At 38.9% G+C, this 16,283-nt stretch overlaps 2 protein-coding genes across 2 annotated transcripts in view; one reads left to right on the forward strand and one right to left on the reverse strand.

Annotated features, from left to right (window-relative positions):
- LIAS (lipoic acid synthetase) overlaps window positions 1-6,185 on the reverse strand; it is an 11,498-nt gene extending 5,313 nt beyond the window's left edge. Inside the window, exons 1-7 of the mRNA XM_085322778.1 lie at window positions 5,993-6,185; window positions 5,597-5,769; window positions 4,810-4,903; window positions 3,987-4,067; window positions 3,581-3,737; window positions 2,594-2,651; window positions 965-1,093 (exon numbers count right to left, since the gene is read on the reverse strand). Of these exons, the coding sequence (XP_085178904.1) occupies window positions 965-1,093; window positions 2,594-2,651; window positions 3,581-3,737; window positions 3,987-4,067; window positions 4,810-4,903; window positions 5,597-5,769; window positions 5,993-6,094 (794 nt within the window). The 5' untranslated portion in view covers window positions 6,095-6,185. The remainder of the gene's footprint in view (window positions 1-964; window positions 1,094-2,593; window positions 2,652-3,580; window positions 3,738-3,986; window positions 4,068-4,809; window positions 4,904-5,596; window positions 5,770-5,992) is intronic.
- A 442-nt stretch (window positions 6,186-6,627) lies between these two features.
- RPL9 (ribosomal protein L9) lies at window positions 6,628-11,702 on the forward strand. The gene is made up of 7 exons (XM_085322777.1): window positions 6,628-6,735; window positions 6,818-6,933; window positions 7,835-7,930; window positions 8,278-8,410; window positions 9,679-9,759; window positions 10,261-10,376; window positions 11,570-11,702. Exons 1-6 carry the CDS (start codon window positions 6,639-6,641, stop codon window positions 10,365-10,367), a joined length of 630 nt encoding a protein of 209 aa, XP_085178903.1. The 5' UTR covers window positions 6,628-6,638; the 3' UTR covers window positions 10,368-10,376; window positions 11,570-11,702.
- The last annotated feature ends 4,581 nt before the right edge of the window (window positions 11,703-16,283 follow it).

The following is a 16,283-nucleotide window of genomic DNA, read 5'->3' on the forward strand; positions in this document are numbered from 1 at the left end:
GCCATTTCGCCGCTCGCCGGGGCACCGCACGGCGCGGGCTGCTCCGCGCCCCCCGCGGCCCTCCTCGGCCCGGCCCCCGCCTACACGTCAAAGCCTTTCCATTCTACCCAGTTTTCCCAATTAAACCCCGCATAGCCGGGGGCAGCAAGGAAGTGGTTGATGCGAGCAAAAGTTAACAGTCACGATGTGAACTGTCATGAGATGAAGAGAAAACAGAAAGGGTTGTAACGGGTTCAGGACGGGTTTGTAATCCCTTCCTTCATTTGCTTAAACCTCTCTTTCCCAAATTTGTCTCTTCAGCAAAAGCCCTAAACTTCTTCAGCACGTTTCCAAGCGCTCGCTGTTCAGTCTTGGACTCTGCCCTGCAACAGTGAGCGTTTTATAGCTGTGTCTGCAATGCAGAAAAATCTGCATTTTTCTCATGGCAAAGTAGTTTTAAGATGCTGAACAGGTCACACCCTTACAATCAGAGAAAACTGAAATGCTGAAGACTGACATGAACATAGATTTTTAAAACGTACAATATTTGGCAAAGCAAGCGTATTTTCTTTCATCCAAAAGACAATCCAATTTATATATGAAATATTACTGTTTAAAAATGAAGTCTATTTCTCAAGTAGAATACCTTATAAAATGGATTAAACTACTCTCCATTAGAATACATGCAGAAGCCTCCTCTTAAGACAAATCAAAGATTTGAAAAGTACATAAAAATACTCAAGACAAATAGAGCTGGAGCATTTTTTTTTCCAATTAGTGACTATTTGGTTACAAAATAAGAGAAGAACTACTACTGATAACATATTACCATCAACACCAGTTAGGAGAGGAATTTTGGGGACTGGCAGCTAAAGTGTTAGTGCAGATTTAAACAAATGGCTCTGACTATTCCTTTCACAAAATTCCTTTTAGAAAATCGCTTTTATTTATGTATTTCCTTCTATTTATGCATATCTTCTCTTACCTCTGTAATTCTGGAACAGTTTCCACATTGTGGGCATATACATCTAGTCCTGACAATGCTACTTTCTCCACAGCTTTAAGGTCCCCTCGAAAATCAGGAGTTAGGCATTCTACTAGAATTTTAGAATTCCTGAAAAGCAAAAACTGAAAATGAAAACAACTATGGGATTTGTATCGCTGTTGCTAAAATCAAGTAGTACACAATATTGCTCCAGAATATCTATACTTAATCAAAGCTCAGCAAAAATAAATGTAATTTAATTATAAGATATGCAGAGGACAGTTAATTCAGGATACATGCATAAAACATATTTTCTGCAAATATTAATATTAGAATTAAAAAAAAAACGTAATATATTTCCTTCCTGATTTTACTGACAGGAGCCAGAATAAAATGAAAGATAATAATAAAACCATTCTTACAGTGTGTCAAACAATCACATTTACTGCTTATATATAACTTTTCCTGTGTGTCTATGTTGCATGTTAATTTAGCAAGATTTTTAACATAATTTTAGTATGGTATGTTCTGAAATATAAAGCAGCTATATTCCTGTCTACTGGGAAAGGAATACTCTGCAGTATTGCCCAGGAATCTAATCCCGGTGTCCAGTAGCTAGATTTCAGCTCAGAATGGCAGATGGGGAAAACTGCATCTCTTCACAAGGACCTTTCACTGTGAGGCTTAAAATTCCACACTAGATAGAAAACTCACTAGAAAATGAGGTTATGGGAATTAAATGTGCAGGTAAAACAAACATGCTATCAGATGGCATGCAAGGTAGCAATATATAGAATGAACTGTGGAAAAAACACAAAGCATACTGATTGCTGCTGAAAGGAAAAAAAAAACAAGCTTCCATTGTAATGCAGTGACACTATTTTCTAAATCCACTGTGTTTGAACCCCAATCTTCAAGGGTAACATACCTCAAAAGTATGTGCTTACATGCTGGTAAACCAGATGTATGGTCAAAGTGGTAATCCAGTGCTTAGTTTTAAATGATCTTGGGCTAAATTGCATCCATGGATGCTAAAATGCACCCAAATTCAAAATACTTTTGGGGGCGTTATACCAGGAAGGATGAAAAACGGGAAAAAAGGAATGTAACTAAGCCCTATGAGGAACCGCTGCAAGAGCTGGGCCTCTTCAGCCTGAAGAAGAGAAGACTGAGGGGGAATCTTATCAATGTGTACAAGTACCTGAAGGGAGGGTGTCCAGGGGAGGGGGACAAACTCTTTTCAGTTGCCCGGTGTGACAGCACAAGAGGCAATGGGCAGAAATTGAAGCACAGAAAGTTCCACCTGACCGTGAGGGGGAATTTTTTCCCTGTGAGAGTGACAGAGCACTGGAACAGGCTGCCCAGAGAGGTTGTGGAGTCTCCTTCTCTGGAGATCTTCAAGGCCTGCCTGGATGCAACCTTGTCTAACATGCTCTAGTTGACCCTGCTGAGCAGGGAGGTTGGACTAGATGATCTCCAGAGGTCCCTTCCAACCTTACTGATTCTATGAAAGGGCAGACTTTTGTACTTGCCTGGGCCTGGAGTAATCCAGTTAAAGCTAGTTTTGGCCTACATGCAGTACTATATTCTAAAGTTCTTAATACCAGCTTCATAACATTAATAATATACCTTTCTTTCAGATGAGAGACTGTCTTTGCAAAATGTTCTGCTCCACCATCCGGCATATCTAGAAGCAATTCATTTATTCAGTTAACTTTTTTATTCAAGAAACATGTTTACTACAGTGTAAAATTCAAATCCAAGCTAGCAATACAATTTTTAGTCAAAAGCTGAAACCCCAATCTTATCTTACCACTATGCCAAAGGTTTACAATAGATATTCTACCAAGACTTGTTCTGCACCCAGGCTGAATACGATCATTTAAGGCAGACTTTGAACACTTACTCTGAATTTATTTGTCTATGTGGCTTCACTACCAGTCCGAACACGGAATGAATTTATCTATTTATGTTTTTGATCTGAGAGTTAGTTTCTCAAAAATAGAAATATATCCAGTTAATCATTATTGTAAGCCACTCTGAAGCTACTAGACTCTTAGAATAAATATACTGAACAGTCGTTGCAACAGTTTTTCCCACCTATGTAGTATTACCACAGAGGAACCATTACAACGATAGAGAAAGGAAATTAAACTCTTTTGTTAAGTGTAGTCTGTTCCAGGTCTAGTTCTTGAAAGCACGTTCTGTAATGACATTACATATGAACAAGGGCTTTTTTTTGCAGATCAACTAATAGAACATACCACATACATGTAACTTTTGCCAAAAGCAAGTTATAAAAATTTTCTTCAAGACCATTCAATCACAAAATCAGTCTAAGCTTTACTAAAAGAACACAAGCTTTTAGAAATATTTAATAAAATATTATAATGTAATATTTTGAGTCTTTCATAGCAGTGTAATTTCTGGTATATTTTAACAGACAGAGAATACTAAAAATAAATAAAACCCTCCCAAAGTTTCAGTACTGCCTACTCCTTCAAAATAGGGTATCTCGATAATCCCATTGAGTGAGGAATGTTTACTGAGGTCTATAGCTATTCCATGTAACACATGGGTGCTTACACCACAAGACATTAGTAACAACATACTAACCGTCTCTGTCCACAGATGTCAATACAACATAATCCAAGCCCCATTCAGCTATAGCTTTTGCTGTATTGTAAGGCTCCTCAGGATCTAGTGGAGGTGGATTTTTTGCTGTCTTTACTGAACAAAATCTGCAACCTCTAGTGCATGTGTCACCCATCAGCTGAAATAAGAAAGACATTCCTACCTTTATATTTCACACATCACTATTGTTTGGCTAAGAAATAGCTAATTATGCTAATCAGATAAAGCCCAATACCAGAGGAAAAAAAAAAAAAAAAGGAGGACAGTGATTCACTGTACATTTCATATAATAAACCTGGACAGCTACAGCAGAGATTGATGCATATCCAGATACATTACCAACAGCTCAGACATTTACAGAATACTTGAGAAGTGGTTAATGGCTTACCATAATAGTAGCTGTAGCTGTAGCATATTCACCACCTCCCCAGCATTCTCCAATGTTGGGACAACGTGCTTCCTCACATACCTAAAGTTAAAAGACATCATAGTACCATATTTCAACTGTAGCTTACAAACAGAACCCAGTTCCTTCTGTGATAAATGAGATTAACAGAGTTACCTGTTATTACATAAAAAGTCAGTAATAAAGCTATGAATAAAATAATTATTTCCTGGCACCCATTCCTCTACCATCCTTTCCCTCTACTTTACAACTCCAAATACTCCTCAGTCAGATATCTGCCTTATTAATTAGCACTGATTATTTGTCATTAACATCGTAAATTAAATTTAAAAGATGATAGAATATTCACGAGGACTAGGATGCATCAAAGCACGATCTTTCCCCCCAAAAGAAGAAGAAAAATCCTATGCATATCTGCCACTTTTTTACCACTTGGGAGGTATATTTGATAAAACCCGTATGTTCCTAGAATGTCTTACCATGCAAAGGCTATATATAATTCTGGAATCATGTGTATATGATTCCYTTACAGGCAGTCATATATCAGTATCTTTGTATCTTTTTGAGAATGCAAGTAGTAAACTCTTATATTTAAATCACAGTAGGGAAAATATGAAGTTCTGTATAGGCTTTTTCCTCATTCTCTATACATAAAATTCACCCCAGGGAAAGGGATCAGCACTAGGCTTGGTTTCAGCCTTCAAGATAAGATATGATTTCTGATTGCCCTCCATAAAGAAATAATTCCAAACTATTAAAAGAATGCCTTATTTCTATAGAAAAACATTGTTGGTTCTAGATTTACCGTATGAAGATTTAAACTTCTCAAGGTATTCTTTAGTTTATTATAGTTCTTTCCCATGGGAATCTTTGTTTTCAGCCATGGAGGAAGTCGTAGCCTGAATAACATTAAGCAAGCATAAAGATTAATAAATTCTTTACATAGTAAGCTTCAATTAATTTCATATAACTATTTCATCTACTATATGCTATATAATTACTTTTTGTTACAGATCTCAACTATGAAAGACTGCTTGAAAATATCAATGCAGTTCATAGTCACAATGGACTTTTCCATATTTATTATCATGGCAACATTCAAAAGTAGAAGCTTATTGTCATTATAAGGTTTAAAATTGTTTGCTGCTGGGATTTAACAGTGCCACAACAGGGGTAGCAGCAAGTAGTATTTCAGATAATGGCAGTATAAATTACAAAACTATTTCAAAGTCAGATCAAATAAAGAGTAGAAACATGCTTTGTTTTAACCATTTTTTAATTTAGTCTACAATAATTTGTTTTATTGTATTAATAATACTTGAACAAGATCCAAGTAGTATATACTCACCTATTGATGTATACTCATGATTTGATATTGGTCATGGCACAAGTACTCAAGTGAGAAAATACAACCATATCATCAAGTTTTGTTATATATTTTAAATTAACATTTTAAGTGTTTTTCCTTGAAAAAATATTAAATTGACAAACTAGTACGACAGAATAAAATACATTACACACATTATGTAGTTAATAATAAACATACAAGATACTGCACAGAAGCAACTACAGTTGTTTAAAATGACAATTACCTTTCTCCTTTCTGGCGCTTCAAACTGCCTTTATATTCAGCCCATGCATTCTTGTCGGACAAATCTCCAGATACAAAGTCTTTTAAGTCTGGTCCATTTTGCAGAAATTCTTTTTTTTCTTCTGGCAACGAACCTGATGTCCTATGCCGGTTACATACACGGCTCCCAGACACCTAAAACAAGCAACGCTGTTATTTATTTAATTACAAACATATTCCTATTACATACTAAATAACTGCTTGTCCTTTTGGTGATTCACCGTACGCTTTATGTATAGGTCTTTTCCCAAGTGCCTTTAATTAAACATATAATGCCCTTTTTAGTTCATCACTTAACATGTCCCCCTGCCCGCGCCCCCGGCGCTGCCGCCCCCGCGGGACCTGCGCCACCGGCCGCCCGGCCCCTCCGCCCCGCTCCCCTCGCCGGGGGCCCCAGCAGCAGCCGCCTGGCGGCGGTGGCGGCGACCGCGCAGCGGCGGCCCCGCGGCAACAGCGACATGGCGGCCCCGCGCCCCGCTCAGCGCGGCCCGGCCCGGCCCGGCCGATCGATCCTCTCAGCGCTCGGCTGCCCTGCCTCCCCAGGCAGCTCTCTCACATCAACCCTCAGCTACTCTCGCCTCTCGAGCGCCTGTGTCGGCGTGATGACGCCAGCGCCCGGCGCCCGGCTACAAGTACGTGATGACGTAACGCGCTGCCCCTTTCCTCTCTGCGCGCTGCGAGGTGAGGCCGGGGGCTGTTGGGATCCGCACCCATCCGGCGCCGCCGGCGCCCGGGCGCCGCGCTGGGCCGCGGGCAGCCCCCCGGGGCGGCGCCGGGCCCCGCCGCGCCGCTCTGTCCCGAGCCCTGCGGGGGGAACCCCGGGGCGGCGCATTCCCCGCCCTCGTCCCCCCCCCTCCCCCCTCGACACCGGCCGGCCCTGCGGAGCGGAGCGATGGGGCTCGGTGGGGCCGCGGCGGGGGTAGCGCTGTGGGGAGCAGGGCCCTGCGCCGCGGGGGCTTTTCAGCTGGGCGTTTCGCGTAGGGGGGGCGGGGGAAGGGGCTGAAATGGGGTCTTCCCGGGACGGGCTGCAGCCTCTGCTACGTGTCTCTGGCAGGATGAAGACCATCCTCAGCAACCAGACCGTTGACATCCCCGAGCAAGGTAGGGCTGCCCGCGCGTTCGGGGGGCGCGCCGTGCTGCGGGCTGCCCGGCCGGCTCACTGCTGTTTGTCTTTGATTTCTAGTCAGTGTTTCGCTGAAGGGCCGGACGGTCATTGTAAAGGGCCCCAGAGGAACTCTGCGAAGGGATTTTAACCACATTAATGTGGAGCTGTCCCTCCTGGGAAAGAAACGCAAGAAGGTGAGTACTGTAGAGCTTGTTTCTCTGCTCAGAGAAGAAGCGTATTCTAAGAACCAGCTAAAAAATTACTGGCAGCGTAGGGGCTTGAACCAAATTGTTCTGCTACAAGTAGATTGCTTGTTTTTTATTCGTTTATTAATATTTTGAAAACCTGGTGTCATGGAATATGGGGGTCTACTCAGGCTTGGTGATGCTAAGTATAAAAGTCTTTAAATAGTTACACTATTTGGGGACAAACTGCTTGATTTTTTTGTGCGTGTGTAATTACAATCTGCTAGTTATTGGGCTGTGATTTGCTTATTGTGTATTTTATAAATTGTCTGATGTTAAACAGGTGAAGTTAGTTTGGTACACTTAATTTCAGGAATTGAAAAGTTACATTGGGAGAGCAGAAACCTTCTAAGTGAATGGATAGCATTTGCATGGAGCCTAAAAGACTTAAAAGGAGGGGTGAGGGAGGTGGGTGAGTTCAGCCACCTATTTGAGTAAGTATGGTATGGTGCAGGAAGTGATTCCTTATCCTATGTTTCATTAAAAAAAGTTGATAAATTATAGTCAGGAGACTTAATTTAGGAACAGTATGTTCAGTGTTTGGCATATCTGGCAGTTTATCTTTCAGCTTAAGGATGTCAAATGTTTTTTACTCTTAATATCCATCACAGTTTCTTTCAAGATTTGTTAGTAACTGAATGTGAAGAAAAATTATTTCTCATATCTGGGGGGGTAGGAATTAAGATTTAAGTGGGCCTTTAATAGTCTTTGAAAGAAATAGAAAGGGCTTTGTGCTTTTGTTAGCAGGACTTCATAAATTTCATGAATTCTCAGTCTTAGAAAGGTTAAAGTTTTTATAACAAACTAACTTTGAAATGTGGCTGAAGTGTTTTTTTTTTTTTTTTTTAAGCTACGAGTTGACAAATGGTGGGGTAACAGAAAGGAGCTGGCAACAGTTCGTACAATTTGCAGCCATGTGCAGAACATGATAAAAGGCGTTACACTGGTAAGTTTCCTATTTCAAAATAGTTACTTTTGCTGTTTTGCTACTGGCAATAACAGACAACCTCTTATTTAAGCAGGAGCTTTTCTAAGGTATACAAGATGTTATATATGTAGATTGCTTGTAGCTTGCCCCCAGCTTGCTGTTGAACGTGTTTTGCAGGTGAAAAAGTATGAACTATAAATTCTGGATGTTGCTTGGGCTCACTGTTTTAGTATTGTTAAGTTCTAGTTCTCAGGAAAAAGTTCTAAGTATTACTTGATTCTTATTTTACCCCAAAAGTTTTATGCATCTACTTTGCATTTTGTATGTGTTCTAATTACGGTACCTAATAATTTGCTTAATTCCAGGGCTTTCGTTACAAGATGAGATCAGTGTATGCTCACTTCCCCATCAATGTAGTTATACAGGATAATGGCTCGCTTGTGGAAATCAGAAATTTCTTGGGAGAGAAGTACATTCGCAGAGTGCGCATGAGACCGGGTGAGTGTATCTGGGGACTTTGTGATCATAATCGTACACATACCACTGTTTAGATTTACAATAAATACTCGGTAATTTATTTTTAGTAATAAGACAGCTTAATGCTAGGTCTTGTAATATGAATTACAAGGAGCACAGGAGTTGCATCGTTGTTGGATCTTGTCAGTGCTGGTTGGTTGGTGAACTGGATGCATTCTGTTTTGTGTTTGTATCTTTTGCAAATGCTGTACATAGACTAGGCTCACCCTATATCACACTTGCTGTCTTTGAAGTGCTATTGTAATTTGATTTTGTGATCACATAGGAGCGTGTATGATAGACTTCAAAATCTTAGTCCTTTACACCTTATATATTTCTTGGAGTGTTAGCAAGATTTCTAGAGACTGGGAATTTGGACTTTGTTAAACATCTGGGTAGAGAGGTAAAACATGTCCTAAAATCACTGCTATCATAAGACTGTGTAGGGAGAATTTTTCCCATAATTTTTCTTCAATAATGTTATGCCTGGTGGAGGTATGGGTGAGCATATTTTGCAGGAAAGATGATGTTTTGGAGTGAATTTAGGTGAAAGCATTGGACTTCTGTGAAAAAATTGGCAGATGTGGTGCAGGGGTTTTTATGGGGGGGCTTTGATTTTGATTTGTAGTGAACTGCTATGAGTAAGTTTATTGGAATTGATTGTTGTAAATCAGCCATTTACTTGAAACGCTTAGGTGTTTTATCTATTAAGTCTATATATATTAGATTCTGAGCTATAAAAAACTGATTTGGATTACTTTCCAGTGAAAGTTTGCATATAGAAGTTCTTGAATGTGGTAGTATTTACTCTATATGAATGTTCCCAGTGTTATTTAGTATAAACATGGTGCTTAGCATGTTGGAGGGCAAGTCTTTCTCACTGACTCTTGATGGTGGAGGAGGGGAGGATCCACTTTTGTCTTAATGAACATAAGAATGTGGAAAATGGCACCACCTAGCTGACAGAGGTGTGCTGGCAAAATCTCTGGTTTAAAGCTGATGTTGGTGATTAATGCTGTGATATAATAATGTTTAAGTAGGAACATTAGTTGGTGTAAGGTGTGCTGAAACTGTAGGAGAGGAGAGTTCTGGAAGGAGTTTTGGGTAACCATTTTAATTAAATCATAAAAATATGGCCCAGATTAATACCATCTAGCTCCATAAATTATGACAGGACGTGAATAGGGTTCTCTTAGTATAACTTCCATGTCTCCATCAGTGATGATGACTGTGCATTTTCCTTTCCCTAGGTGTTTCCTGTGCAGTATCTCAAGCCCAGAAAGATGAATTGATCCTTGAAGGGAATGACATTGAATTGGTCTCAAATTCAGGTTGGTGAGCTAGATATTTGGGAAGATTTAATGATGTGGTCACTTCTATCTGAAGATAATCAGTTTTGCAAAATGTATCTTAGTCCCTTTTTCTTCATCCAGAGGTAAATGACAGGTCAAATGTATTTCTTCTGTTACTGTTTTTTGTCTAGCTTGTATAATTGATTTTCATAGTTTCTTTTGTTTTTTTTTTTTAATGCCGATGACTTTATAAGTCCACAGAACCTATTTTCCAGTCAGTATTGAAGGTCTTTGTGCCTTAACACTTTTCAACTTTTCAGTTGTGCAAGTATGCAGTAATAGACTGTTTATCCCTCAGGCTACCAAGATGAGTGCAGTGAACTGTGTTCTGTTTTCATTAAAACTGACTGGATTTCAAGGTGGCAATTCCCTCCTCCAAGTGACAGTTTCATTTGTTGTTTGAAATGTCGGAGCTGCTACCGGCTAGCAGTAGTCGTGGACCTTTTGCTTTGTGTACTAATGATCATACTTTCTCTGTAGCTGCCTTGATCCAGCAGGCCACTACAGTCAAGAACAAGGATATCAGAAAGTTCTTGGATGGTATCTATGTTTCCGAGAAAGGAACGGTGCAGCAGGCAGATGAGTGAAACCAATAGGTTGGTATTATCTTATGCAGATTGGCATTATCTTGTTGCATTAATAGGCTATATTTGTCAGATATGTTCAGTTATTTCTCAAGGTGAAGGTGGCACCTTAGTTTGTATCTAAGTTTGATTATGAGTTATCTGGGAGCTGGGAACCATAGGAAAGTGAGACAGTGTGCTTGAGCAGCTATCATGTAGCGAAGATTGCTTGGCTTGGGGACTTGCCAAGGTTTGTCTGCTTTAACAGGGCTGTGGTTAAGCAGTTTGCCAACATGGATGCAGTTATGCTTGTATACGGTGTCTTTATATCCTTAAACTTAATTTCTGCTAGGGCGCTTGATCAGCAGCTTTTCATCTCTTACCAACTTTGTTTTATGGAGAAACATCTAACTCTAGTAAAGGGGTATATTCTGTACTGTGGCTGATAGTTGAAATTGTAGCAGAGAATTAAAAACCCAGGTGACTTAAGCTGATCTGAAAGACCAGTTTCCTCCTATTTATTTGTTGAGAAGACTTTTAGGTTGATACTCAGCTTTGTTGGATACTGACTCCATTTAAGTAAGTGGATTGCACACAAGTCTTTTGTGTGATCTATGTGTAAATGCTTGTAAATGAAAGTCAATTTAACAATGACATAACTATTTAATAGTATGTAGGACATCTATAATTAAGGCTGAGTAGAGAGATTTTTTGGATAAATTAAGAATTGTAACTGCTGAAAGAATTTGATCCATTTCAGCCATATATGGCTGCATAGATGGTGCAAAATACTCAAGAAGGATGGGACAGTTTGAGCTGAACTGAAAATGAGTATTTGCCTTCTGAACTTCAATTTGAAACACGGTCCAAATGATGAGTTTCATAAAGTTGTTTAACACCAGCCAGGTACAAAACATGCTCCAGGTACTGGAAAAAATTTAGTACTGCTCAGAATCCTTTGAGAGAAGGAAGAACAACTTTTTCCCTGTTTGTTAAACAATCTGGAGCCACTGTTTGCAAACATCTTTAAGTCAGCTTGTCTGAATGAAGTTAAGAGTTCTTTGTAAACTATTAAGAATGTTTTTCTCTCTTTAGAAGTGAGACTAACAAAATTGAGTATTTTTGTCTTGCATTAAAATAGTCAGAAAAAGTGATTTGTCATGTCCACCAACTTTGTTTCACATTTGCAGTGCAAAATCCTTTATAAAATCTCTTTTTACTTACAGTTGTCTATATCCTAAAACACATCACCATGAAAAAAACACCAGGAGACCACCTTATCAACAAATACTGGATTGGTGCATCTGATGTAAAAACTGAACAAGACCAGAGGTTTAATAAAATAAAATGTATTTCATATCTTGGTCTCATTTTTTTTAAGAACTAATTAGTGATGATATGAATCTCTTCAAGACTTCTTTGGCTCTTGGAAAGCAGAATTTCACTGGGTAATACAGCATAATGTTAGTACTGTGCACGTGTGTGTTATTGTGTGCCTTACCTGTGCAATATATATATATATATATATATATATATATATATATATATATATATATATATACATTTTACAAGTTTCTTGAACTTCTGGAATCTGAAGTCAATGTCTGTAGGGAAGTTGAGACTTATGATGATACAAACTAAAGTAGGTTAAAAACTAAATCAGGGAGCAGTAGAACTAAATTTCCAATATTGCACTTAAATGGACAGAGAGATGGACTAAGTCTGAAAATAGATCATTTTTACCAATATTGTAAGAAAACCAAGGACTCTGCCTCTGAATTCAGATAGTGCTTATTGCTGAGTTTCAATGATAATGATTTGGGTTGTCTGGGAATTCCAGTTCTGTGAGATTTCTTGTTTGCTAATCTTAATGTAGCAACAAATTGTTGGGACTTCGTGCTGTTGCTTATTACATTCAAATTGTGAAAGAGATCAGGACCATGTAAAAACTCTTAACAGCAAGTTGCTAAAGCTTAATACTGAGGAAAGACTCTACATATGTGTAGCAAATTCAGGTTAACCCCCAAATCACGTGATTCTGCTTTCATTTCATATGAACATGCAGTACTAGTGTATGTGATTGTGGGAAGGTGTACTAACTTTGCAAACTTGAAAGTTGTGCACGGCCTTCTTCAGTTTTTAAAGATGTTTCTTGTGCTATCCAGATTGTAGCACTAAATTGCTGATATGGTCAACATGGAATCAAGAGTGAGTATTGTTACAGTTGTATTTCAGTTTCCCTATGATATACTTAAATTTGATTCCCTAGTTGCTCTGGATAATAATTAGTCTATGTCTTTGGGTATTGAAGGGATATGTGCACTAATACATCTACTGTTCGCCGCACTAATAGAATGCTATTGTGTAACACGGCCAGTCTCTGATTAATTTACTAGTACTTACCTTTGAATTAATGAACCTTCCTCAATGATGACCAGTGGAGAGATGCTTGCATGCGTTTTTGAAATGAGACTTAGGTTTGAGACAGATAATGGGAGTTTGGGGTTCAGCTGGTTGTGCAAGTGCTGTGTGGAGAATATTATGTGCAAAGTCTGTAGCTTGTGAGTGAGCTGTATGGTACAGAGCAGCTTTAAGTCTTTAATGACTGTATATGTCTCTGTATTAGTTGTACTCTATAAACAGCCAACAGTTAACACCTGGGAATGATGACTCTGCTCTGGATAGATAAGGAAGCTCCTTTCTTGATGGCATTGTTTCTGCACACATTTTGAACTTAAGTGTTTTCTCATTGAGTTCTATAGGTTCTTCTGAGTGGATGCTCAGCACTTTCTTGCACTTTGACAGCCATTACATGCTGTTCCCAAAGCTCCCAAAAGAAAAGTAATTCAAAAAACAGCGTTGTGATTCAAATGCAGCTGGGAAAGTGGAGTGTGGAGTGGAGTGTTCTTTTCAAAAGTACTGCAGTACAGACAAAGCGATGGCATTTATCTGTTCTGCTGTATGTAGCTGTGGTTGCTTAGTCCTGTAATAGGACTCCATGTGGTCAAAGGCTAAGCTATATTGTCTGCTGGAAATGAGACTTAAAGGAAAAATAAGTAGCTATAGTAGCTACTCTGCTCAGGTCTATAATCTAGATAGAAAGTAAAACACCACAAGGTGGTGGAAACTCTGGTTCTCTTTTATGCAGGTATGTTGCTAGAACTGCTTCTTTCTCCAGAGATTAGTGATACATGCCTACCCAGTTATGACCCGGCTGTAAATTTTGTAGAATTGAAAAGGCTGGCCAAGGTGAATTTAGAATAATAGTTCATTCAAAGAATTGTATGCCCATAGCCTAGAGAGATGTTGGGCTTGTTTTGAAATTGCCAGAGTCAGACTAAGGGAAATCAGAGTTTGTTACCTGAAAACTAAAAATGATAGCAGGTTCATTTATTCTTTAAGTTCATTATACTTAGATGAGTGGCCTTTGCTTAATGCAGCTGTAGCTATTAGTATGAAATACAATCTAAAGGACAGGCAAATACAATATTAAAGTGGCTTTAAAGTTACTTTTGGCTCAAAAGTTTGATTCTTGTTAGTCTTTCAATTTTTGATGTTATGAGAGAGCTGGGAAAGGAGTGAGTAGATTGAATAGAATCCAAGGAAGCTACACAGGACTTTCATATACCTTACTCTAGCATCCCTTATCCTGTTGTCTTTTATAGGCCATTAGATGAACTTATTTCTGTATTGAGATCAGAACTTTTGGCAGTCTTTTCAGTGAAGATACTTAGAGTTGAAGGTAGTTCATCTTTTTCATAGTTTAATCATTGAAGCATATACCCTTGTTTTCTAAAGTGTTTAATCACTGATTGTAGTGCCTCAAATGTGCAAGGTCCCCCAGCCCAGGCTTTTCTTTGCTAGATTCAATGTCCACCTGGCACTTGGGTTTTTCTCCTTACTAAGGGAATTTTATATTGTGCATTAGACTGTTAGTGTCTTTAAGGAATAGCGTTGAAATTAAAACACTAAGGTGAGGTTGAATTGAAGGAGCTTTGACAAGGTAAAGAGAATGATTGGGTGAAAGATGTAGTAAAAAAGCTCCAGCTTTGAGGGAGGCCATTTGCCAGATTAAGATGTGCAAAGTTCAACTTTGGCATGTTGTCCTCTAAATTCAGGCAGTGATAGCACCACTGTCAGCTGGTTACAGCAATCTAAGCAATTGGGTGCTGGAAATAAGACTGTTACATGTAGTGTTTGCTCAGTCAACCGAAAAGGCAAATGATCTGCCCATTCCTGTGGCTGGGGGAGGAGGGCACTGGAAAATGGCCCTTGTCATCGTCTTCTAATTCAATAAATTACAATCCTGTTGCTTAAGTACATCCCTTTGTGATTCCCCTTCCCATTTAATGCAGTAGACCACCCATGTCCTGAAGGGTGTTTTTTGACGACTTTTAGTCACTACCAGTGAAGTATGCCTATTTATGCTCTGTTTTTTTCACTTAAACCTAACTTACAAGTACAACTTGACTTGCATCTAATCCCTCAGATATCTACCAAATAAATAAACCGTATCTAATGACTAGCACTTCTATTCTGAATTTTGAGTTTATTAATACAAGTATAGACACATCGGTGTGTTCATACACACTTGGAGACAGTGGATTAAAGTAGTTATGCCTTCTAATGATTAAAAATGCTTAGGGCGCATTTACTATTAGTGTTTTAATTTGAATCAGGCTTTTGTAGTGAATGTCCTTTTTGTCCCCAGTAATTGGACTTCAGTTCACACCGTGGAGCAGTTCTGGAGTATGTGAATGGGATTTCTTTTGGATGATGCTAAACTGAAAGCTGTGCTGTAGGAGTTTGTAATGTGCCCCAGCCACTAATCTTGTGTCCACAAGGCCAGCCAAGAGCTCGTCGGAAGTAAACCTTTCCAAAACGCATGGGAGTTGGGACTTCAGCACCAAGTGTTGCACCCTACAGGTGCTTGTATTGCACTACTTGCTAACACTGGCATAATCTTAACATAACTTACTGAAATAAGCAGCTCTGGTAATTGCATTGAAAGGAGGAGAGGAGCTTGAAACTGCCCACAGTGTCTCTACAACTGAAGTACTGGTTTCAGGCTCTTCTGTCACAGGCTTACTTTTGTGTACCAGGAATTAATAAGGGTATTGACATATTATTATTTAAAACTTAATGTTGCCATACAGTAGAGCTTGTACTACTCAAGGTATCTTCTGCTGCAGGGGCAAAGGAATCCCTAATTGCCAAGTGTGAATGTTGAAACAGCGTGTGTTGATGTGTTTTTAACACTCACAAAAATGCAAAGAAAAAGCTAAATAAAGCAGAGAAAATGCATACCTCTCAGTACCATGGAAGAAAGTTGTTAGTAAAAGATATTTTTGGTAGGATAAAATCTCTGCATGTTATTTCATCTGTGAAACAAGGCATCTGCTGCTTGTTACAGTTCAAAAAAAAAAAGGTGTTTTGGCAGAAACCCGGAAAATGTCATTTTCATAGGAGGTTTGCACAGAATTTTTAATAGAATAAATGCTTCTAAAGAAATTAAGATTTTACTCCAGTCATCTCATGGCTCTCACTGGCACTATACCAAAGCTAAGTTGATAGTTTGTCTATGAAAAAGTGCAATTTAGAATTATGTTTATAATTCTTCTGGCTAGATTCATAGATAATGTTTATTTTGATGTCAGAAAAAATTCAACTGCCCCATTCTGGAAAGGTAGTGATTGTATATTATTATAACCTGTGTCCTGAGGGTCCAGTCATATTTGCTTAAAATAAGACGTTAAAATCATTTCTGCTTCCTCCAATATGTAACAGAGTTATGTTAGTGAATAATGGAGTTATTTGGGTTTGTTCTTTTGGAAGTGTCTTCAGAATCTGGCCCAGTATATTTAGTTCTTGATGTTGGAGTCTGCTGAGTTTGGTTTTTAATAACTCTTACTTACAATTCCTTGCAACTACATTTTCACA

The sequence above is a fragment of the Rhea americana genome, unplaced genomic scaffold, assembly GCF_003343005.1.
Source record: "Rhea americana isolate MKP2758 unplaced genomic scaffold, rheAme1 scaffold_8, whole genome shotgun sequence".
In the NCBI taxonomy this organism is placed as follows: Eukaryota; Metazoa; Chordata; class Aves; order Rheiformes; family Rheidae; genus Rhea; species Rhea americana.

Excerpts from the sequence above, each read along its gene's own strand:
- RPL9 (XM_085322777.1), top strand. The coding sequence starts at position 6,639 with ATGGGGTCTTCCCGGGACGGGCTGCAGCCTCTGCTACGTGTCTCTGGC. Across the intron at positions 6,736-6,817 it reads CGTTGACATCCCCGAGCAAG|TCAGTGTTTCGCTGAAGGGC; the intron begins GTAGGGCTGCCC and ends TTTGATTTCTAG. Across the intron at positions 7,931-8,277 it reads TGATAAAAGGCGTTACACTG|GGCTTTCGTTACAAGATGAG; the intron begins GTAAGTTTCCTA and ends GCTTAATTCCAG.